Here is a 24,820-nt window from a genome sequence, read left to right as displayed (position 1 = left end):
GTGAAAACCATTTCAGGTTCTACCTCATGAAGCTCATGGAAAGAAGACCACGAGTGTGCAAATCAGTAATCAAAGCAAATAAAACATGTTTTGACTTATTTCACACTTTTTTGTTTACTTCATAATCCCACACGTGTTCGTTCATAGTTTTGATGCCTTCAGTGAAAATCTACAGTGTAAACAGTCATGAAATCAAAGAAAACCCGATAAATGAGAAGTTGTGTCCAACTGACAGGAGACTCCTCAGAATCCGCTGCAGGTGTTACATATCTAATCTGTTGAGATGTGAAACACTGATATGTTGCTGGGGAGAAGTATGCTGGGAATGCACGGACACCATGACCTGGACCCAGACTAGTTATCGGTAAATTGCCATAAATGGCTAATAAATCAAATGTAATACAAAATATATATGTATATGGTATATAGAGTTGTTTTTTGTTGGTTTGTTTTTGTGGGGGGTATATTTTGTGAAACGTTCAGGGGCTAAAAATGGTGAAACTTGATTTAACTAAATGGAAAAATGGACAATACTAAAGGAGTAAGTAAGACATTACATGGAATACTTTGATCAAGACTGAGCTGCTCTTATTTTTGTGCAGATATTTGTGTTGTTCACTAGGGCTGGACCCGAATATCCGAATATTCGTTCTCTACGGCGGTATCCGGATATTAATTTTGGTATCCGAACATTCACGCGCCCCCCTCCCCCGGTCGGACATTACAGGGCGGAACGAATATTCGGATATTTGTCTTTAATAGGGCCCAAATATCCGGAGACCAGAAATCACTATTCGGGCCAGCCCTATTGTTCACTGGATGTGTCCAAATGAGTTCAGTTATCCTCTTTTCTGTTCATGTAGCACCACCATCAAGATACTCAATAGACTGCAATTCATGCCCTCCTCAAGAGGAATGTTGATATTTCTGGTGATCTCTTCATCAGTCACACACCTAATGAAAACTGTTTATCATTTTATTTTTCATTTTTTAAAGCAGCAACACTTTGAAAAGTATGAACACGTGCCTCATTCTGTAACCGCTGCGGTAAATTGAATTTACGCTCCCCGTGAGCTTCCAGTCGGCGTCGAAACGCTCATGTTATTTACTCCAACCAGATTGGTCTCAGTTATTTTTGTGGAGAAGTGCTGAGAGTCGCACACTCACTCCTGCACTTTTCCCAACCATTTTCCATCCACTTCACGGAAGGTCAGTCCCAGACACTTTCAGGCAGCGTATCTGTATTCATCACATCTCCATCTAAAGAAAACAAGCAACCTGCGGGCAGCCGGCAGCACGGTGTCATCTCTCTGCAGGTACTGTCTCATGGCCTGTGCCTTTTATTACAACGCTAATATCTGATTGTGTGCATATCATTGCGACATTTGTATTCTGAACCTGATCCGTCCATCTTGATGAGATTTGCCTGTGAGTGTTAGCTGGTTTTTCCCGCCTGGAGAGCAGGTTTCAGGCACATCAGCCGTCATCTCCTTCATTCTCTCAGTGGTGTGTTGTTGTTTTATATATTTGAAGCAAAAATAAGTAAATAAATAAATGCAACTGAGGCAAAGGGAATCAGCGGAAGTTCCTTTTTTCTTTTAGCCGTGGCCTTTGAGGAGCACTGCAAATGTGGACAAGACTGAGTAAACAAAGAGACGAGGAAGGAGGAGGCAGGGAAGAAGACAGATGGAGGGGTGGAGGGAAGAGGGGAGGAAGTGAGAAAAGGATGGAGGGAGGACGGGAGGTTTGGATAAGGAGGGAGATGTGGGTCAAGATGGTTCATTGTGTGCAAAATTCAGAGGGACAAGGACATTATCTCCTTCATAACAGCAAACACACAGAGCATCAGCACCACCTCAAATAAATACGGCGCTGCAGGTGCAGTGTCTTTGCAGTTTTAATCGTTTACTTCCAATGCTAATAAATAAATGATCCAGAATATGTATATTATTGAGCTTTAATCACATCAGTGTCCATAGAAATGTATGCACAATTTTTAAAAATCTGTATTATTTCATTTTCATTTAGACATTTGTCAGAAATACAACAAATTTTCAGTATCAAGCACTGAAAACTTCTAAAGTCTGGCCTTTTCTTCAGTGCTTTTTATTCTCACAGACCAAATACTCCAAACAAAATCACTCAGTAGTACAGGCACAAAAGTTTTCTTCATGTAGCAGTCAGACTTTAACACAGAGGTAAAGAGCAAGGACTTTGTTTACTTCAAGAGTCCTTATATATTCTTTCTTCTGAGTAGATAAAGTGTCCATGTGATCACCGTCTCAGCAGGAACAACAGCAAGATGTGCTGGAACATCATGTGTTCCTGTTGAGTCCTCTTCAGACCCATTTACCGTTCTGTTCTTTTCTTTCTTTCTTTCTTTTTCGCCTCAAACTGCTCCATCAAATGAAATCCGTTTTTTCAGAATACCCATTAAAAGCACTTCATCCAGCAGGATACCAGCCTTGTCCCGTGCGTTGGGTTGTTGTCGTCTTCTGTGAGGTTCTCAAGGACACCAGCTGGTGAAAGGATACAGCATGCAGTGGACGGTCTTAAACCTGCAGAGGTAATGGATAACAACAAGTCAGAGGCAAGCTTGATCGTCTTGGCAGACACTTTTAGTGATGTTTTGAGTGCCGGGGTCAGACATGTGTGGCTTCGGGATTTCACCAACACCCTGAATCTTTCATCATGCTTGAATTTTTTGCGCTAAACCTCAATCACAGCTGGGAGGGGGGAGGGGGAGGGGGGGGGAGCAAAGTTATGAGTATTAAGATAGCTCATGAAGCTGCATTATCTAATTGGTGTCACTTCATGATGATGATGATGTTGGTTAAACTGAAGTGTGGAAATTGGCGGCATCAGCAGCATAGTTCTCCTGCCCACCCATGTTCAACCAGCTCACATGTACAGGGTGACACAAAAAACAATGGGAACTTTTTAACAATCCAATAAAACCAAGAGTGATGGAAGAAGAATATTTTATTTATAGTAATTGAAACCTTAAAACACGCCATTTCAGAAACAATGATGGAATTTTCATTTTTTTAAAATGACTTCCTGTAGATGGCGTCCTCCTGTACGAATGCATTCTTGAAATCTGCTGTTGAGATTCCTCATTGACCGCTGCAACATCTCAGCTGGGTTACTGTGAATTTCATCCTGAATTCTCTGTTTTAACTCATCCAGAGTTCTTGGTCGAGTCGTGTACACTTTACTCTTGAGATAGCCCCAGGTCGATTTCAAAATGAAAATTCCATCATTGTTTCCTAAATGGCATGTTTTAAGGTTTCAATTACTATGAATCAAATATTTTTCTTCCATCACTCTTGGTTTTATTGGATGGTTAAAAAGTTCTCGTTTTTTGTGTCACCCTGTAGATAACTAACATATCTGCTGAAATCCAGAAGGACGATTGTTGTGTTTCTATAAAATCTGGCCATTGCTAATTGTAATCATCTAATTTGGTGGCTTTTTTACTAATTGTTCTTTATTAGTTCCTTGTTAAATATCGCGAGCCTTAAAGAACTTTTACACGCTGATGGTGGCATTAATTGATTTTTGGAGGTGAAACTCACTGAATCAGACCCTCAGTAGCCTCGACAACAGAAACTACAGCTAAATCACAGCACAAAAGGCGAGGGGGGAAAATAGCACTTTAAGTCTACTTATTATGTAGTATGCACAGTGCTCTGGGGCATCTGCTGGTTTGCAGTGTGTTAACAGGGACAGTAAGTTACCTGTGACTTTGCACTGTCCTCTATCAGCAGCCACAAAAAAGAGAAAGTTTCATCAGCTAAAAATAGTCCACCAGGAGCATCTAATGAAGACTGCATACAGTAATATCATTATAACGCAGTGTTTATGCTTCTTTGTGATCTTTTTCCTCTGGCAAGGAGATTATGATTTTGCTCCTATTTATGTGACTGTCATTGGTTAGCAGGAGAGCTCAAAAAAGAAAACTCGTGGTCCAAAGAAGAAAACATTTTTATTTTGTCATTTTGAAGGCTCTAATGCATTCTGTATTTCTGACCCTTGGCTTGTGTGTCTTGGGGCAGAGCAGTGAAGCCCACATTGTGTTTCTCTTTTGGAGTCTTTGGCAGCTCTAAGAACTGTGGAGTAAAATGATGTGAAATTCAGCACACTGGTTGAGGACAGTCCCCTTATTCTGCCACAGAAGCACTGCAGCTGCACCAGTGGGTCGAGGTTAGGGGTGCCAGGAAGCATGCCACTTTTAATCCATGAGCTCAATATTTAAAAATAAGGCACAGTTGGATTCCTTGGATCAAGCTGAGTTCAAAGCATCCAGTGATGTCAGGCTGCCATATTGGATTTTATAAAAAGGTTTGAACATTTTTCACAGACAACAACTTTTTTTCCAGTCTTCACAGGTTCACAGATGATCTTCACCAAACGCATCACGTGGATTTTGAATTTCAAAAGTGTTCGTCACAATCAAAGTCAGAGGCGAAGGTGAAGCCACGTCTCAGAAATGTTTGTGATACGTCAAAAACAAAAACATTTTAATCGTATTTTGAGGCAATTCAAAACATTTTGCAGCATTGTGCCACAAAGGATTACTGCAATAAGCAACAATTAGTTTTTTAAGTAAGGTGTTGATGCGTTTGCTTTAAACAAATAATTCTTATGCCTGGTAAAACTGTGGGAAGTCCTAAAGGCCAAGACATGTCAACTGAAATTAATGCAACCACAATATTCGATTTAACCAAAAGATTTTATTCAGCATTTTTCTCAGCTACCAAAGAGGTCATACTTTGACATGTCACAAACTGTGATGGCATTTTGGTTGGCACAGACCCTTTTGTTTTGCTTTTCAGAAGAAAAAGACGTACTTATTTGCAGTCCTTTGAGCTTTCACAGCCTGAACTACTAATATGATTCCATCTGATGCATATAACATGTGTATCACTTACACCATATCTTTGAAACCAAACTTGCCATTAGGGCTAGACCCGAATATCTCGAATAGGCAGTATCCGGATATTAATTTTGTAATTTTGGTATCCGAATACCCCCCGCTGGTCGGACGTTACGGCGTTGCGGCGTTACTGTCTTCCCTCCGCCTTCGGCGCACATCGGCTCATATCGGCTCATCTCGTGGTGTGATCACATAAACATATACACATATGTCTACGTGATCACTCTTTCCTCCCCCCAGACGAAAATATTCGGACCTCGTCTCTTCCCTTCGCCTTCGGCCCACTTCGGCTCATCCCGCCATGTTCGGCTCATCTCGGCTCCTCCATTCGTGTTTCTTACCACCACCTGAATGGTCGGGTTGCTGCCGACTCTGACGTCACGCTTCACTTCGTTGCGTAAACACAAGACAAGATGCTGAAGACCTCCGCTGTTTGGGAATTCTTCAGTTTAACTGAAGACAAAACGAAGGCAAAATTTGGACCCGGGAGACCAGACGAATGGATCCAAATATTCAGGCCGTCTCTGCCACAAGTCCGCCCCCCCCCCCCCCCGCCCCCCCATCGGACGTTACGGGGCGGAACGAATATTCCGATATTCGTCTTTAATAGGGCCCGAATATTCGGAGGCCAGAAACCACTATTCGGGCCAGCCCTACTTGCCATCAGTGCTGACAGCCGCATTTTCATTTTAATCAGATTATGTTGTCTAATGAACCGTTTGGCCCCGTCATCAGTACGTCGGTACACCACATTACTATCTGTCATTAAGTTCATTTTACATCAGGTGTTCAACATTTGAAGTCTGTCTCTCTGGAACTCAGTGTTTGTTTTGCTTTATTTTTGTTACTCCCTGTTTATCCTAGACAGCCTTAAAAAGACCCAGTCAGTCCTGGCAGACCTTGAGTTTCAGTTGCTCCTTTCTGGTCGCAGATATAGTTTCTGTAGGTGCAGGACTAACAGGTTTACCACTGTGTTTTTTAACAGCACTATGTCATTTTATATCATTTTATTTATTTTAACTTATCGTACTCATATTTTATTTCATTTTATCACAGACTGCACGCCTTTTATCTTAAGTTGAAGATAATTTTCTTTTTTTTATCTGTTTTATTTTTACGTGTGTTTTTAGAGTGTGATGAAACTCGATCACTGTGGCGTACTGCTGACTGCAAAATTAATTGCCCCTCGGGCTTAATAGAGATTACCTTGAGCGTTGAACCAGAACAGCACAATGTTCAAAGTTAAACTATGTTGAAATTTGGCCCCGGCATGTTATGATGTATACACGTTTGGCCGTTAGAAACACGTCATCTTTGTTGTAACTCTGCTCCACAATGGCCCTGAGCAGCATACTGAAGCCATTTCTGTGTTTTTCACTGTGTGTTTGGAACATGAAACATGCCCTCACCAATGCACCAATTACATTTTTTAAAAGCAGGGTAGTTTTATTATCTGAATACCAGAACAGAGCCTTGCTTAAAACACAAAACGAAGAGATGAAGATCCTTTTTAAGCGTCCCTTTGGAACTTTTGCTGAACAGCCACAATTGCCAATTAAGATAATGGCTGATGTTAAAATACAGTGTGTCAGTAGCACGAGTAGGAAGATTCATTAAGCCAGCTAACTAAATTTAAGCGTGCATCAACTTTACCAACAGTAGCCAGCATTACCCGACACAGGCTACTGGTCATATCAGGCCATTGCAGCAAAGCCCACAAGTGTATTAAAAATGAAGAGGGCTGCGTTTTAATTGCCGAGTTCAGCTTCTCTTTTGTAAAAGAAAGAGCAAAAGTGTTGTTTCTTTCTTCAGAAGTGACAAAGTGCTGCTCTCAGAGATTTAGGAGGATTTATTTAAATCTATCATAGGTCAAGGTAAGCGGAGGTTTAGGAGATACATTGCTCACATTTTCTTATTTCTGAGTTACTGAAGCGAGAGACAAACCTGGAGGGGTCGTCCTCCTTAGAGAAGCTTCCCTTCACCTCAATACTGTTCATCTTGTTCTCAAATATCCCGTAACTCAGTGTCACCTGCAGAGGAGAAAAGACACACAGCAGTCAACATAAGTGCATGGACATGGACTTCCATGTATATACACTCTCCATCCACTTTATTGGGTGCACCTGTTCAGTTTTTTGTGAACACAAAGAGCTACTCAGCCAATCACATGGCCGCAACTCAATGCATTTAGGCATGGAGACGTGGCCAAGACAACAAACTGGGCTTCAGAATGGGGAAGAAAGAGGATTTGAGTGACTTTGAACGTGGCATAGTTGGTCTGAGTATTTCAGAAACTGCTGATCTACTGGCATTTTCACACGCAACCATCTCTGGGGTTTACAGAGGATGGTTTGAAAAAGAGAAAGTGGCAGGTGTGTGGATGAAATTGTCTTGTTGATGTGAGAGATCAGAATGCCCAGACTGGTTGGCAGATGATGACAGAAAGGCAAGAGTGACTCAAATAACCACTAGTTACAACCAAGGAATGCAAAATACTACGTCTGAACGCACAACACGTCCAGCCTTGAAGATGTTCTATAGCAGCAGAAGACTAGCCTAGCCGCACTAGACAACCCACGGCAACGAATTTAATTCTCTGCCCGGGTGGGTCTAGTTACCTTCCATAAGGCTCGAGGCTGGATGCTCCTAAAACTGGCCGGACCAATCACCATGAAGTGTAGAGTCAGAAGGCGGGCGTAACTAAGTGACGACAGAGGCACGACAATTCTGACAGAAACAACCGGCGCACAATAAACAGTTATCTTTCGACTCGGCTTTGGCCACAGCCCTTAAAGATTTGAAGCTAAAATTCAACTTGAAAGATAAACAAAGGACGGCACTGAAGTGTTTCATTGAGAAGAAAGACGTATTTGGACTTATGCCGACGGGATATGGCAAATCCTTAATATACCAGTTGGCTCCGCTGGTTGGGAAGCTAATGGGACTTAGCCACAATCCGCTGGCGCTCTAGGAACTCCGTCAGCCTATTCGTTACGCTGATTGTTGTATACCTACCCAATTGCTGTAGAGTGATTTGAAAGACAGCCTTTTAGCCCGCCTCCCTCCCTGTCGAGTGGCCCTAGACCCTTGTGCCTTCAGAACATGGGTCTAGCGCGGCTAGGCTAGCAGAAGACCACACCGGGTGCCACTCCTCTCAGCTAAGAACAGGAAACTGAGGCTACAGTTCACACAAAATCACCAAAATTAGACAACAGAAGATTGGTAAAACGTTGCCTGGTCTGATGGTTCTTGATTTCAGCTGCGACACTCCGTCAGAATTTGGCGTAAACACCATGAAAGTATGGATCCATCCCGCCTTGTATCAATGGGTCAGGCTGCTGGTGGTATAATGGTGTGGGGGATATTTTCTTGGCCCACTTTGGGCTCCTTAGTATCAACAGATCAGGGTTTAACCACCACCTGAGTATTGTTGCTAACCATGCCCATCTCTTTATGACCACAGTTGACCATCTTCTGATGCTACGTCCAGCAGGAGATCTCAGTCCAGTAGAACCTTTAGATGTGGTGAACTGGGAGATTAGCATCATGGATGTTCAGCCGACCAATCTGCAGCAGCTGTGTGATGCTATCATGTCAATATGGACCAAAATCTCTGAGGAATGTTTCCAACACCTTGTTGAAAGTAGGACACCAAGAATTAAGACAGTTCTGAAGGCAAAAGGTGGTCCAACCTTTTACGAGCAAGGTGTACCTAATAAAATGGCCAGGGAGTGTATGTGTGTTACTACCTGCTGTGGGATGCTTCTGTGGCGGATGAGCAGCAGGTTCTCCAGGTGGGAGTGGAATAAAGGACAGTGGACCATGGAGATGCCCAGCCTCTTCTCCACGATGAAGCCCACCGTACAGTCGTCAGGGAGACGGATCGTCGCTGATGTCTGCTCGAACCGGGAGCCGCTGCCATAAACAGAACCAAATGCTGTATAATACTGCAAACTTTTCTTGTTGTCAAGAACATGCTGTCTTGACATATTTGCGAGTAACAGACTTCATATCATATTTGCAAAACAACTTAAAACTATCCAACTTTAACCCTAAAGGAATAATATTGATCATTTTACATGTTTTGGCCCATTAACTATTTATTGCACGTACTTTACCGCTGACCTTTTCTAAAGAGCACTGCAAATTTTAGGATTGATTCGCCACCATCTAGCCCTGGGCAGCCATTAGTCTCAGTTGTTTGAGAGCAGTATAAATGCAAACTTGCAGACCTGATATTTACTTTCCATGGGTGACTCATCACTTTGAACATTTCGTCAGCTTTATGTTTTGATCAAAGCCGTGCTGCTGGTTAAAACAGCTGAAAAAATATGTTGTTGTCTCTGTTTGTACACTGTGCATTCTAGTGTTTGCTAGGAAGTAAGACAACAATCTTTAATGAAAGAAGTTATGAAATTCCCATTATTTCTTGTATGAGATGTGTTTATTGCTTTCTCTCTGGGCTTGTTTTTCTGACGACAAAGCAAAGGAATGTAAAGCTTTGGGCATTTGTAGCTCTCAAATTGCAGTTTGGGTTGTGTTACAGAGCAACTATGATGGAAGTTTAACCAAATAAATCAAAATGTTGCCCATATTATATATAGGGGAAATCTTTATTTTGAAACCAAATCCTACTTGTAGTAAACATTCAAAAACTTATTAAATATATTTTGATAATTGCAAATTAGCTTTTTCTCTCACACTAAATGTCACATTTGGTCACTTTGAAGATAAAGTTTGTGTCAATACCTCGCCCATGGAGCCATCTTTTGTGCCAGCCGTTGACTCAGACAGAAACCTGCTCCTCCTGTAGCGAACCAGAAGCGCACCTCCCTCTGACAGACAACACACACATATGCAGATATTAACAGATATATGCATGCAGACACGAAGAAATACAAAATGCACTGAGCACCATGTTGGTACAGATACAATACAAAATGCTCGAAGGCACTAAATAAAACCACAAACATAAAAGAGAAGAATAGGGAAAGAAAAAAGCTCAACTTTTTTATACAGCAAAGCACTACATGGACCAGTCAGTGGAGCACAAAATTATTCCTGCTGTGGTAACTTGTTGTGGTTGTTTGCTGTAGCTTAGTACCATCTGTAGTTTAATAATTCACTACAGAAGGCGACAGAAGGTGTAAGTCTGGTTCTAAAATGTCTGTGAAACTCACACTTAGAGACCCGGATAGTGGGCACACAATTAGGCTGAGTCCAAAACTTCCTAAATGTTCTTTTAAAAGATGGAAAATTATCCAGACCAGCAGCCCTTTTACCTTTGGAGGGTTTGGTGTTAATGGAATCAAACATCAAACAAAAATACGACTCACTGAAGCAAAAACAAAGATGCCATCCGAGAAGGCATACTTTCAACTTGCAAACAACCTATATGTGTAATCATGTAAACCGTTGTTATTTCTGTTGTTTGATATGCTGAATGACTTTTTGTTCACAGTTCCCAACCAACCTCTCACAGCGGCAGGTTTTTCAGTCTTGAATTATTCAGTGACAGCTCAGTGTTCCAGATGTTGTTCACTTTAGCTGTTGTTGCTAACTTAGCAACTTTGCCACCACACTTAGCAACTTTTCAGATCCCTTGGGCAGCTTTAAGAAATAGAAATCAAATTTAAAAATACATCTAGCAATAAATCGAGCCGTGTATCAATGTTGTGTGATGCGTCTAGTGTGTAGCTCACTTTCAGGTCCACCGCTGGCTAGCTAGCTCAGCTTAGTGAAAAGGAGAGCCGAGTGCGTAAGTCTCTCTCTGCCAGTATGTAGCCTCTCCACAACAAGTCCTATGTAGTGCTTCCCCATGGCGATACATGGAAACTGGATACCATTCGGCTCCAGGCTAAACTACAGGGGCGACGGGTAGACGGGGCTCGTTGGCTTTGGATAGCAGCTCGTCTAGGAGAAGGAAAACTCTGATTCTAACACCCGGTTTGGTGAATAACCATTAGCCATTCGAGGCAATCCACCCTGGTCTACAGGTTGGGGGTTGGGAGTAAGGCCAGCTATCTCACCCCGGAAAACACGCCCAGCTACAGAAACGCCAACGAGAGTCCAAGAGATTCCGTATCTGGATGTGGAAGGTTCTTCACTCCGAAGAAGAATGATGTCAAGTGATGAAAGCCAAAGAACTTCGGAAGCCACACGACAGAACTGCCTCTCCCTATCCAGAAACACCACAACATGGAACGTAAGGACTATGTACCAAAGTGGAAAGGCTGCACAGATAGCAGCCGAGATGAACGCTGAACTGCCCAAATTCCAGTAGAAGCAGAAATAGGTAGAAGAAAGTTGGGATGGATAGGACATACTCTAAGGAAGCCATTGTCGAGTACCACAAGATAGGCACTAACGTGGAACCCACAGGGGAAGGGGAAGAGGGGCAGGCCAAGAAACAGCTGGCGCCGAGACCTCCAGGCAGACATCAAAAGAATGGGTACCACCTGGAATCAAGTTGAGAGAGAGGCACAAGATAGGAGAAACTGGAGGTCTCTTGTTGATGGCCTATACCCTGATAAGATAAGAATAAATCGAGCCACTTTCTGAACTACTTTCCAGTCATTTTAGAAGTGCTGAGCAGCTTTTTTTTTTAAAAATGTCTTAAAAGAGATTATGTTTCAGTCACTTGTTCCATTGACTGACGGCACAAACTAAATAAAAAGTAAACGAGAACAGCTTTGTTGAGCATTCTGCTGTGTTAAAACGCAGCATACGGGAGCACAGGGAGCAGGAGAGAAGACGAAAGATAGAAATAGCTTAAACTGGCTGATACTAGGGGCAATGCAAATAATAAGCTTTCCCTCAAATGCTGCCACACTACAAGAAATATTCAGGAATGGTTTGAGGGACATGGTAAAGAATTCAAGGTGGCCTTTAGCTTCTCTGGATCTTAATTTGATCGAGCGTATGTGGAATGTGCTGGAAAATACGTCTGCCAGGGCTTAAGAATCTGCTTCAGTGTGTCAGAGCTCTATTAGTAGCAGAAGGGAGAACTTTGTGCATTTCTTTTATTTCTTTATTTGTCTTCTTTTTATGTGCTTTAGTTTCCCTTTCTTAGCTTTTGCATTTTCCTTCCTGTCATCACTGTCTTCCTCTTTCTTCTCAGAACTTTTTAATCTCCTTTTCTACCCATTTCCTTGCCTTGTTGCTGGCTCCTCTGTTTTTCTTCCTTGCTTCCTTTTCATTCCTTTAGATTGTTTTCTTGTATTTCCATCCATTTTGTTTACAGTGCTATCATTTCCCTCTAAATGTCTTTAACTGAATTTCCTTTCCTCACTGCCATTCCTCCTTTTTCCTTTGCTTGTTTCTCTCTTTTCCCTTCTTTTGTTTGTGTTTTTCCTTCTCTTTCTGCCCCCTTTTTTCCATTCCTTTGCATTCTTTTCCCCTCCCTCCTCCTCTCATTCTCCCTGCTGCCTCACGACAGTGACAGGAAATCGAAAAAGATAGGCAGCGAGATGTAAGAAAATGAGACGAGGAGACAGAGAGGAGCCTGACATTCGTTTGTGTTTTCTCCATCCAGAAAACAGGAACTGAAGGGAAGGAGGAAGGGAAGAGAGAGGAGAAGGAAGCAAGGATTAATAAAGATCTATTTTTCACTGTAAATGGGTGCAATCAGGAGGGAGAATGTGACACAAGGGAGATGGAGGGAGTCATTTCAAGACATGAGCGGGAAAGATTGGAAGGTGGAATGAGAGAGACACGGTGGATGGTGTGTTATTCAGACAGCTTCCTGAAATCAGGATGAACTATGAGCAATCACACACACACACACAAGCACTGAGTATGATTCCCCGAAGTCAATCATTGGTTTTTTGAATACATGTGCATGCGTGTTTTCCCACCAATCGATATCCCAACCACACACTAGTCACTCATTGATCCACTTGGCGTCCAAAAATCTTTCCGACGTGAACAAAAGCCACAGAGCAGCAGCTTTCATGCACCTCCATCCGTCCCCACATGGGTACACACCTAATCACACCCTCGTCCGGCTTCCCCTCAGCGGTGACGAGAGCGACAATGAGAAAGAACGTATGGATTTTGAACGGCAGCGGTTAACCTTGCTGCGCTGCACTTTGGCATAAAACCGATTGGAACAGACCTCAGCTTTGTTTCACTGTTCTTTCATGTCGTCAGCAGAGCAAAATAATCAAGCAGAAGTGAAAGAATAAAGGAAAGAATGAACAGTGGATTGATGGATAATACACTGGAAAAAATGCCCCTCTCAAAACAAGAAAAAAAACTTATTTCAAGGAACTTTTACTTTGAAATAACTGAAAAAATCTGCCAATAGAACAAGTGAAGAATGTCTTGGTAAGATTTCTTGAAATAAGATGTGATATTTAGAATCTTGAGATCTCAAAATTAGCTGGGAAAACTTATTTTAAGCTCTATTTTACCAGGATTGTCGAGCTTAGGTGTCTTAAAATAAGCCAGACATGATAAAGAAAAAGCAGTTTTTCACTCAAAAATTGATTTTCGCTTTCATGTAACCTCATAATTTGAGATGTATTAACCCTCCTGCTTTCTTCATTTACAGGCACCAAAAATATTGTTTCCTTGTCTGAAAAAAATTCCCCAGGTTTATGAAAATTTGCAAAACCTTCAGGAAGAAAATTCCAGTAATTCCTTAAAAGTTTTATTTAAAAAAAAAATCACCCAAATTTGGCAAGAAAATTCTTGTAAATATTTTCAAAAAATGAGTAAAAATCTTCAAAAAATCCTAAAAATATCTAAAATGATTCTATATATATATAACAGTAAAACTTCTAATATTTTCTTAAGAACATTCACAAAAAAATCAACCAAAATCCAGCGAATTTCGCTGGATTTTGGTTGATTTTTATGTGAATGTTCTTAAGCAACATTTTTAGCATTTCTTTTTGTCCACCAAAAAATGTTCAAAAATTTCCCAAAAATGTTGAAGTTTCACTGTGAAAATTTTTTTTTTTTTCCCACATTTTCCATAACTTTAAAACGGATCAATTTCACATGCAGGACGACAGGAGGGTCAAACGTGTTTTGAGTTTTCTTGTGAAATTCAACTCAAAGCAAGATAATTTCAAGATTGTTTGACTTAAGATATTTAAGATGCATTGTCCTAAAACAAGTCCCTCCATCTTTTGCTGAAATGTCACTTGCTAAGTGAATTTATCTTAAATCAAGTGGGATGAGACACTTGGACTAAAAATAAGACAAATAGACTTGGTGAGATTTGGAGTTTTTGCAGTGTAGGAGGAAAAGAGGGAAAGATGTAAGAAAGGAGGAAAAAAGAAAGAATTTTTATCTTTTTTTAGACTGTGACTGACTTTAGTAGTTTCAGCCAACATTCCTGAGAGTCATGATCACCTTCAGTTAAGAGACAGTATGAAACAATTATGCAAATCACTTCGTTTTTAAATTAAATTTCATCCACAGCAGACACACGTAAACCAATTCCCACAGAGTCCAGCTATTCTCAAGGTGGCCTGCTAGTATCTGTGAATATCACAAATCCACTAAGACAGATGGTTTGTTCTATAAAGAAGCAGTCCTCTCATGCTTTGTGCTGTTTGTATTCATATTCAGTCCGTTTTCCTGGATGATATGGGAGATCTTAACTGTGTGGTGATTCATGGTCTTGACTGTTGAGCAATTTTGTTTTATCTCTGTCTGGTCAAGCATGTCTTCCAAAACTTGATACAACTAAACTGTATATTTCTTTCCATTCTAAAAGAAACATACATTTACTGAGATTTACACCAAAAGGTAAGACTGTGATGTAGTAGAAAAGGAGGCAGGAGGAGGGATGAGGATATAATTCAACGATAAAACTTTCATCCAGAGCACTGGGATTTCCGGGATAAACCCAGGGCCAGATTTCTATCATAGGACACCTTTAAGGGTAATTCTGCTGCTCTTTGATGTCCTAAATAATGTAATCATTAAGTGGACATTTAACCTATATTTGTTTTAAAACAGAAATAAGAATTTAAGTTATTTTAAACCTGTGTCATTGCTTAGATTTACGCCAAAAACAGTTTCCAGTGGTGGGAAAAAAAACTTTGAAAATACAACCATTGTTGATCACGGTCAAACAGTATGATGTTACAGAATATCCTTCAAAGTAAAAGCAAGTAAATGGAAAAACAAAAGAAGGAAAGAATGCAAGGAAGAAGAGAGCTTTTATGAAGAAAAGTAGCAACTAGTGAGCAAAGGACATAGGTCTGTTTAGGTGGGAAGAAAGATGCAAAGAATTCAAGATAGATAATAAAGATTAAGAATCTCAGGAGGATGAGCAGCAGGAAATAAAACTATGAAGTCACATTAAAGACAATGATGTGTCCCAGGACGTTCCCAGACGGTTGCTTGGTCTTGTTTCTTTCACATTTTTCACCTTTACCACATTTAATAAGCTGGTTCTTTTGTTTTGTTTTGTTTTTCTTAGTATGCAGTCAACTTTTTTCCCATCAGATGAGAGGTAAAAATTCCAGAGGCTGTGTTCATTTAACATCATGGCCTCAGTGGGCCAGGGAATCTAACAGCTCAGGAGTGGGTGGGGGTAAATGAGCACGGCGGCGTGGTACCGTTGTGTTGCCCTCCAGCAGCTCATGTGCAGTGATGGGCTTGTCCAGGCTCGGTTTGCCCACGTAGATGTCGGCTTCCTGGGAGAAGGCCGAGAGCAGGGAGAGGAGGGCGTCCGGGTTCACGTAGTTATCATCGTCCACGTGGCAAAACCACCTGAAGGGCAAGAGATAAAACACAACACTGCTGTTTGTCTTAATAGCGTAAGTTTTCTGAGCTTCACTCGCTCCCTCCTGTTGATTGCAAAGAAACAGATCGGAGATTTGAACACTAATTTTCCTCTTTGTTGGTTCCATGGCCCAACTAAGTGATGCATCATGTCCAGATTAACATTTTTATCGGTACAAAGTTAATGGTTTATTATTGTGCCTGTGTTTTTCCATCATTGTACAGGACAAAAGCATTATTGAAATATCATATCTTAAGACTTAATGTGCAGCATAGTGTAGCATTATAAACTAAAACCCTGCTCTGCCTCTGAGGCTGTCTTCATTATACGCATTCAAGAAATAGAGGTCATCACTTACTGCTAAGTATTAGATGCTTTATCTGACTAGAGAACAGAAATCCACTCAATCACAGAGACAGAAGAGAAAGGTATTTATTTCTACCAATCCATCTCCTGAAGTTTGTGTTCGTCAGTCTGATGAGAGACTTCACCTCTTACAATCAACAAGCACAAACCAAATGCTCAAACTGCCATGCAGACTCTTCTAATAGTCTATCTATCTTGTAAATGTGATCATTAAATTCACTGCATATGTGCTAAACTGAACAGAGAGAGAAAACACCTGGAGTCACAACAGCCTTGTAAACTGTATTCAGATACACCAGTCGGCCACAACATTAAAACCACTGACAGATGAAGTAGACTTCATCGACTATCTCATTGCAATGAGGCACTTGTTTACGGCTGGAATAAATTAACCTGCAGGTGAACAGTGAGTTCTTAAAGTTGATGTGTTAGAAGCAGAAACCAAAGGCAGGTGTAAGGATCTGAGCAACTTTCACAGGGACCAACCTGTACCAGCTGGATCAGAGCATCTAAGAAACAGCAGGTCTTGGTGAATCTTCCGCTATGTGGTCCAAAGAGGGACAACCGGCGAGCACACCACAGGGCCATGGGTGCTCTAGGGGCTTAAGGATGTGCTTAAGGAGCGATAACTGGACTGTTGTGATCCCACAGAAGGACTACTGCATCCCAAAATGCTGAAAACCTTAATGCAGGCTATGAAACAAAGCTGTCAGAATACAGTGCATGACTGTTAGTGTGTATGGAACAGCATATCCACAGAACAGTCAGAGTAACAAAGTTGATCCAGCCAGAATCATCTACATTGGGAACATATGGGTAAAAACTAGTATATTTCCAGGGGAAAGAGATGGCAGCAGGGCATGTTCTGCTGGGAGACCCTGGGACCTACAGCCATGGCCATAAGTTTGGACACAAGTATCATGACGCTTGTGAATCTTAGAAAATACCACAAAATTGTCACTTACAATACACTTATGTTCTGTAATAGACATCAAAACAGGCATAAGTCATGCTGTGTCCAAACTTATGGCCATGGCTGTACATTCAGGTGGATGTTCCTTTGACACCAACGACCTAGACACCACTGCAGAGCACATACACCTCTTCTTGGCAACAGGATTTCTGCGCTGCAGGGATCTCTTTCAGCAGAACAATGCTCCCTGTCACACTGCAAACATTGCTCAGAAATTGTTTGAGGAGCATGACAAAGAGTTCAAATTGCCGCCTGGCCTTCACATTCACAGTTCTCAGTCTGAATGAGCGTCGGTGCGATATGCAGGGAAAACAAGTCCAATGCATGGCCCAGCCTCGCTGCTTCCAGGACTTAAAGGATCTACTGCGAACATCTTGGTGCTTGATGTCACTGGATACCTTCAGAGGTCTGTGGAGTTCCGTCCTCAGTGGATCAGAGTATCTAAGTGGTTTCATGATTATTTTAATGATCTGGCTGTTTGGCAGTAATTCACATCACAGTTTACAGGTATGTTGTGATGTTGTATTAATCATGTAGACATTTTACACCTTATATAATAATTAAGATCTCAGTTAATTCTTTTGCACAGTTCCACTGGCCACAGTTTAGTTTGTAACTAACTTGTTAAAGTATCATCACCCAGAGGAAAAAATCCCTTCTAACAAATGATCACATGGATGGAGGTCTTAGCTGTGGCTCTCTTTACTGTGATTGAATGTGTATTATTTCCACTGGAAACAGTTAAAAAGCCGAGAAAAAGGCTGGTACATGAACATGGAATTGAGATATTTTAATCATAGAAATGTTCCCAGTTAGAAGCTTTTCTTGGTTTGGATTTCCTTCTATCCTCAGAGTACGGTTTTGCTGTTTTGCTGTGTGAGTGATGGAGCTGTTTTAATTCTTCTGCCATCATAACTGCTGGACGTGATGCCAGCCTCACTCCAAACCAACAAGATTTCCACTGCAACATCAGAGTCCAAATTGCAAAGCTGCTGGTACCAAACTGAAGTGCTCATTCATCCCAATGGCTGCCTCACAACACAAAAGGCTTCCTTCCAAACCAAACAGCCTCACTTCCCTCTTCAGTGGGACTTGTGTGGAGGTTTCAAAGTGAAGACACATTACTCTGCCATTTTAGTAACACCACAGTAGTCAATGCCTTAGTCATACACCAAATACAAGCTGTTGATTTTCACTTTATTTTTCACAGATCTAAAACACACAACACATTGTCCACCATGTTTTACAGCAGCCTCAGACAGTGAGTATGTTGTCTAATGCATACTCTGTCATGACTAATAGCATGCCGTACAAATTCCACATGCCAGAAAAAGATTTACGATGTCGCAATACATAGTGTGTCAAATGCAATAATCTAAAAGTACCAGCGTGTCCTGCAACATGTGGTCGGATTTTGCAGTATGAAAGCCTGCATGGTTTTCTGACCCCTGCATAGAAGGAGATGCATCGTACAGGCTTGAGCCACCGAGAACGAACCGCATACATAGCTTAAGGTCACATGACAGAGGAGTATATCTGAATAAAATGCATTCTGTATGCAGCAATACACAGCTTGTAAGGGCAGCTGCAGTGTGTACTGAGGGGAAACAGAAAAAGAATGAGACTTTGAATGCAGGGACTGTCTCTGCCTGTGCTCCTGTTGGTTTTGCCCTCTCCTCTCTGTCTCTCTCTGTTTGTATGTTCATAGATCTATGTGTGGGCGTGGCCTATCGACCACATTTTCCCCCACATGTCACCAGCCCGTGTTCCGTCGCCCTCAGTGGCAGCTGTCGCTCTCAGGCCAAACTACCTCGCCAACTAGTTTCTGTCTGTGTTTGTGTGTCTCCTTGTGTTAACCAGTCTTATCTTTGTGCTCAGATCCTCTCTGCTGGCTCCACTGAACAGCCACCAGCCAAAGCACCAACCCATCTTAGGACCGCACTTCTCCTCGTGCTCCATGCCCGCCTGCTCACTCTTCACAGCCATTCAAAGGTGCTCAGCCGGCAGCTCGTTCAAAACTCTGCCCACTCAGGCCCTGGCCTCCCTCAGTCTCCAGTGCTCTTCAGCCCAACAGATCCACCTGCTTGTGTTCACCTTAACTCCACACTTCAATCTTTGCACTCGCCCTTTTTATTTCATCTCCATTCAACAACCTTAAAGTCCCTCTTTTAACACCTAAAAACTTGTCTCTGTTTATTAAAATTACATATGTAGTTTGCCCTTGAAAATGACTCCTTCCTGCTAGAATGTGCAGATCTACAAAGTCCCTGCCCCTCTCTCTAATACTATAAAACTGCTCTACACTCAGTAACTCAGTCTAACATCTTCTAAAGAACACTAATGACATAGAAAGCATTAACCAGGCTGACAGGATTGGTTGTTCAGATTTTTTTCCATATGAAACACAGGAAGTCTGAACCCTCATTTTTGGGGCTGTCATCAGCATACTGCAGTTTTATGTTGGAAACAGATTGGTGTGAACGGCTTATTATGTTCATTAAATGTCTTCTGCCATATAGAACACACAATACAGACACATCAGTAAGGCACAAAACTTGATCGTAATCAGGCTGTAATCATGAGCAAACATTGATTTTCCCTCCCTGATTTTCCATATTTACATCCTGCAGTTGCTTTGTCATTTAGCCTAGTTGATGTCATGACAAAAATGTAACAGGACAATGGGGTATGTTTGGCAGTTACAAGCTCTGATCTGTGCACTATTATGACGTGAAACTTGAGCATTCTGGCAGCATGTGACACACACATTAACTTAATAAAAAATGGTGTAATAAGGACCTTTAAAATGTAGATATAATGTTGTCTGGTACTAAGCAGATAAGGATGTACAATGGCTTCTAGGGCTGGGCCCGAATATCCCGAATATCTGAATATTCGTTCGCGGTATCCGGATATTAATTTTGGTATCCGAATATTCGGATATTCGTCTTTAATAGGGTCTGAATATCCGGAGACCAGAAACCACTATTCAGGCCAGCCCTAATGGCTTCATTTTGGGTTATTTAAAACAAGATATCACAGCGTTTTAAGGCTGCCTTATCACCCTCAACTCTCAGCGTATTTATAATGTGTTATGAATAGCTGTCAAGCACCGGTGTGGTCTAAATAATTTCTGTTTGTAAAGAGGAAGAAGGAACCTGAACATGTCAGTCGACAATTAAGGAGCAAAGGTTCAAACTGAGGCCCTGTTTACACGAGGACGCTTGCAGGTAAAAACCTCAAAATATTTCAACAAAACACCCTATCGTGTATATGAGGACGGCGTTTTGGGGCCGTAAAAAAGCAAAAATTTGAAACCGGCCTCCAGAGTGGAAAAGCTGAAAACTCTCCGCCGTTACGTTTCCGTCTAAACAGCAAAACGCAAAACTGTGCCGAAAAAAAAAAAACTTCGCCAAGATCTGACCACGTCGTGTACGTAATTACGTCACATACGTGCCCTAGTGCTTTGGTTTGCCGGCCGGTACAAGGAAGTAAACAAAGATGTTTTTGTGGCTCTGTAGTCCAAAGTGGTTCAAAGCAGTAGTTCAGCCTCTTCGTCTGTCCAAACAAAGTTCTTCTTACTAGTCACCATCTGACATTTACCGCGGCGGAGATCCGAAAAGGGAGATAGTACGCATGCGCGTAGACATGGCGGAGTTTTATCACAGCGCCACCTAGCTGCCTGGCATGCATATCCAATCGAATTCCACACACTATAGAGTCACCGTATATACGCAGATTTCCTTCAAAACCGCTCGTCTAAACGTGAAATAAAAAGTGAAGACAAGACGCCACTTTTGCGTTTTCTGTTAAGATGGTCCTCGTGTAAACGTAGCCTGAGGCAGTCCAGAAAATGCTTCACTTACATGACTGAGAAATGACGGTGAATGCAGAAGCTCTGATTACTTTTACAGCCACTGATTGCCTATTCAGTTAATTATGTTATCCATCACAAATTACATGCATGCATTTATAGCTAACAGAAAAACACGTAATATTGATGTTCTACTGTTCCGGTGTGAGTAAAAGTCAATAAATCCAACGTGAAGGTGTTCTTGTAATAAGTGTGGCTGCAGTATTTCTCACCTGTAAGTGATCTTTCTCACCAGAAAGATCACTTACTTCTTTGAGTTCTTTCTGCACTACCTCCTGCTGCAACAGCCGGATTCCCCACCGGTGACCAGGAAAGTTTGTAATCTTCATCTGATCTTTAAAGCCGGTGTGGGCAGTGTGATAGATGGACCATAATCCGTCTCACCTCTTGTTGGAGGCCATGAAACCGTCATACTCGGCAGACATCTTGCAGGAGAGAGCCTGCTGACTGTGATCTGACTGGCAGTCTGTTACCACCATGTTGTAACCTGAAGGAGAGAGAGAGAGGCTTTTGTTTTATTTATACAGTTGGATGCCATCAATATCCAAGGTGTTGCACATGGTTGCAGGTATTGATGATTACTTTGTATAATACTCTGTTTATCTATATCTCCTGAGCAATGTTTGCGACGATGGAAACAGGAGGACAAAAGGGGAGAGGAAATAGGAGAGAGATGAGAGAGAGTCAATTAAAGGACACAAGAGAAGGGAAATGATGCAAAAACAGAAAAATGGAAAGTTAGATGAATGTAGTAAGGACTGAGTGTGTAAAACAGTGAGAGTGAAGGGAAAAGATGTTCTGGAAACAGAGAAAACTACATGATCAAAAGTTTGTGGACACTAGGACATGAAGCAGTTTTTTCTTCTTTCTTTTGCTGAATCGAATTTGATTCTTCTGCTGGACTCTGACTGCAGGAATTTGCCGCTATTTGCACACAAGAGCATTCATGAGGTCTGCCGCTGATGTGGGCTGATAAGCTCTGGCTTGGAGTCTACGTTTAAATTTGCCATTCATCAGCCGGCTTCTCAGCTAGAAATGAGAAGCCGGCTGGAAATGAGAAACCTGCTTAGACCGTCCACTGTTTCAGATATTACTATGAATGTCAAGTGGTAAATCTGCTGCTGCATCGTTGCAAGCACAATGTGTGCACAGTCAGAATGCAAAGCTGAGGCAGTAGTGTTCAAGGCTTAGGGGTCAGCTCATCCCATCAGTGTGAACATCCCAGGGAATCTGTTCCAAATGTCAAAAGGCCTGAATGTGTTCTGTGGGTCATCGTCATGGTGGAACGTTATGGCTGAATGCTGCAACCTGAGAGGACGTTTTGGGTGAAAAGATAGTAGACACACGTGATATGTCCACATACTTTTGCCCACGCAGTATTAGGATCTCAGTCTAAATCTAAAATTCAGACTTTACATGTAAATAAGATCAAACCTCGCTGCTTACCTTCTGAGCTTAAGTCCTCATCCTCGGTGTCTGTGAAAATGAACGTCTGAACAGACGACACAGAAAAAACAAAGTAAAATACAGGGATTTATACACACACACTCTGATGAGGCTGCACCCTTAGTCTTCTGCACATCTGTGGCAGATTGTCCTGAAAGCGTTCTCATTAGAGAGTGAAAACACACACACACACACACACACACACGTCATACAGTCGTGAGATCAATATCGTTTTGGATGCAGCAAATTCGATGTGACAAAAACAAGGTTTCCCACTGTGAGCTAAAACAATGAGTCATTGCACACAGAGGCAGCACACACCAACAAACACACACACATCACAACATACACACACACACACACGCGCACACACACACGCACACACACACACACACACACACACACACACCAGCACGCACACATTTATGGTCCATAGTGGTCAGAGAAGCACTGCATGGCTGAGTCAATTTGCTCTCTGGCAGATACATCAGTCAAGCACATCTGAAATCACAACACCTCGATCTTACTGCTATCACAGCTGATAGATAGATAGATGGATAGATGAATGGATGGATGGATGGATGGATGATAGATGGATGGATGGATGGATGATAGATAGATGGATGGATGAATGGATGGATGGATGGATGGATGGATGGATGATAGATGGATGGATGGATGGATGATAGATAGATGGATGGATGGATGGATGGATGATAGATAGATGAATGGATGGATGTATGATAGATGGATGGATGGATGGATGGTTGGATGGATGGATGATAGATAGATAGATGGATGGATGATGGATGGATGGATGATGGATGGATAGATAGATAGACGGATAGATAGATGGATAGATAGATGGATAGATGCTGACATCTAGTGGTGTAAAGCTACAATTGTCACATTTGTGTGTCGTGTCATCAAAAACAAACGTGAAATCTATGAATCTATTACTAATCTGCATAAATCTATCACAGCACTGTATTTGTATATCGTTGTCTGTTTGTTCTTGTGGGATTGAAAAAAAAACACAGATTTGTTCACTTCTTAGAAAAATGCATCATATTCCTTTCTTTTTCTATTCAAATGTCATCATTGAACATTTCTTTAAATTCATTGAACATTTTATAAATTCCACAGACGGTTGGAGCTCTGCACCAGTCTCATCTAGCAGACTCTTGGCTGGAAAGATTCAAATCTGTGTGTTGCATGAGTCACTGAGTCTGGGGAGGTTTGCACCAAGGGGTCTGAACAATCAACAAGCAGCTCACTCCATCTCCACAGCCCCTCAGGCTGAACGAGCAGCGTGTTCGGCTTCCTCTGCCAGTAAGGCACTAAACAACCTCAGAGAGGGACAGCTAACCCTTTAAATATGACAAACACAAATCATAATTCCTTTTTTGTCAAATCCTAGAAATGTTTACATGTGTTGGATAAAATATTAAAATACCAAAACTTGCATTTCATATATTCAAATTCAAAACGAGTGATCACAGAGGAACTTAAAGGAGGCAGAAGGTTGTCTATTCCCGGTTGTTTCCAAGCAGCATTTTGTTCACAAGAAAAATTTGCTTTTCACATTTTCACACTTAAAGGTGAGGGTGATATTTTGGTGCATCAAAAGCATTTTCAAAAAAGTGAGTTCAGAGTGTGAAAAAGGTGCAACCCTAGTGTCCAACAGAGGAAATTGTCATTTTTCAGCCATAATTTGCAATTACAGAAGCATAATTTAAGACTATAAATAACCTGAATGCAGCACAAATATGTATAAAATTGAAATTAATATACTTTTCCACAACATAAATGAGGGATTTGAGAATATGAAGACAAGATAAGTGACTTTCCACAGGCAGAATAGTGCGTGTACACCCCCTGTCAAAAGTTTTGAGACGGGTTCTAATTTATCTGAATGAGAAAGCGTCTCAAAACTTTTGACAGGGGCTGTATATGTGTTATGTGGCATTAAGAGATAGTAGGTTAGAGTGTGAAGTGATCGTGGTGCGAAACTAAATTTCCCACCATAGACAGACACTAAGTATACAGTTTGTGTGTCAGCATGTGTGTGTGAATCAGAGATGTGCAGTGAAAGAGAAGCTTCCCAGACTGCTGACAGGCACTACCAGCTAATCCCTGGATTACATGATGAGATTACAGAAACATAACCCATGGATGTCTTTTCAAAAAAGATGACGATGTGCTGTTTTATCTGTGAGACTGAAATATTTCTGATTTAATACGTCTTTGATTGTTAAAGACCAGAAGAGAATGAACTTGTGACTGAGAAGTGTTTTGATGGAGGCCAGCAGAGGGCGACAGAGCGAATGTGTGATCCAGATGTACACTACTGTTCAGAAGTTTGGGGTCATGTAGAAATGTCTTCTGTCAATAAAGATAAAACAAATTAATCACAAATCCAGTGTTGACATTTTTAATGTTCTAAATGACTATTCTAGCTGGAAACGGCTGATT

General features: G+C 41.5%; 1 protein-coding gene across 1 annotated transcript in view; it reads right to left on the bottom strand.

Moving 5' to 3' along the window:
* Window positions 1-1,941: 1,941 nt before the first annotated feature.
* The window catches only part of mfng (MFNG O-fucosylpeptide 3-beta-N-acetylglucosaminyltransferase), a 31,960-nt gene continuing 9,081 nt past the window's right edge, over window positions 1,942-24,820 (bottom strand). Inside the window, exons 2-8 of the mRNA XM_022205530.2 lie at window positions 22,346-22,391; window positions 21,284-21,386; window positions 15,520-15,673; window positions 9,689-9,774; window positions 8,689-8,854; window positions 6,884-6,969; window positions 1,942-2,558 (exon numbers count right to left, since the gene is read on the bottom strand). Of these exons, the coding sequence (XP_022061222.2) occupies window positions 2,507-2,558; window positions 6,884-6,969; window positions 8,689-8,854; window positions 9,689-9,774; window positions 15,520-15,673; window positions 21,284-21,386; window positions 22,346-22,391 (693 nt within the window). The 3' untranslated portion in view covers window positions 1,942-2,506. The remainder of the gene's footprint in view (window positions 2,559-6,883; window positions 6,970-8,688; window positions 8,855-9,688; window positions 9,775-15,519; window positions 15,674-21,283; window positions 21,387-22,345; window positions 22,392-24,820) is intronic.

This window comes from Acanthochromis polyacanthus, chromosome 3 (genome assembly GCF_021347895.1).
Source record: "Acanthochromis polyacanthus isolate Apoly-LR-REF ecotype Palm Island chromosome 3, KAUST_Apoly_ChrSc, whole genome shotgun sequence".
In the NCBI taxonomy this organism is placed as follows: Eukaryota; Metazoa; Chordata; class Actinopteri; family Pomacentridae; genus Acanthochromis; species Acanthochromis polyacanthus.
Note: the sequence above shows the minus strand (reverse complement) of the source record. Positions and strands in the feature narration are given on the sequence as shown.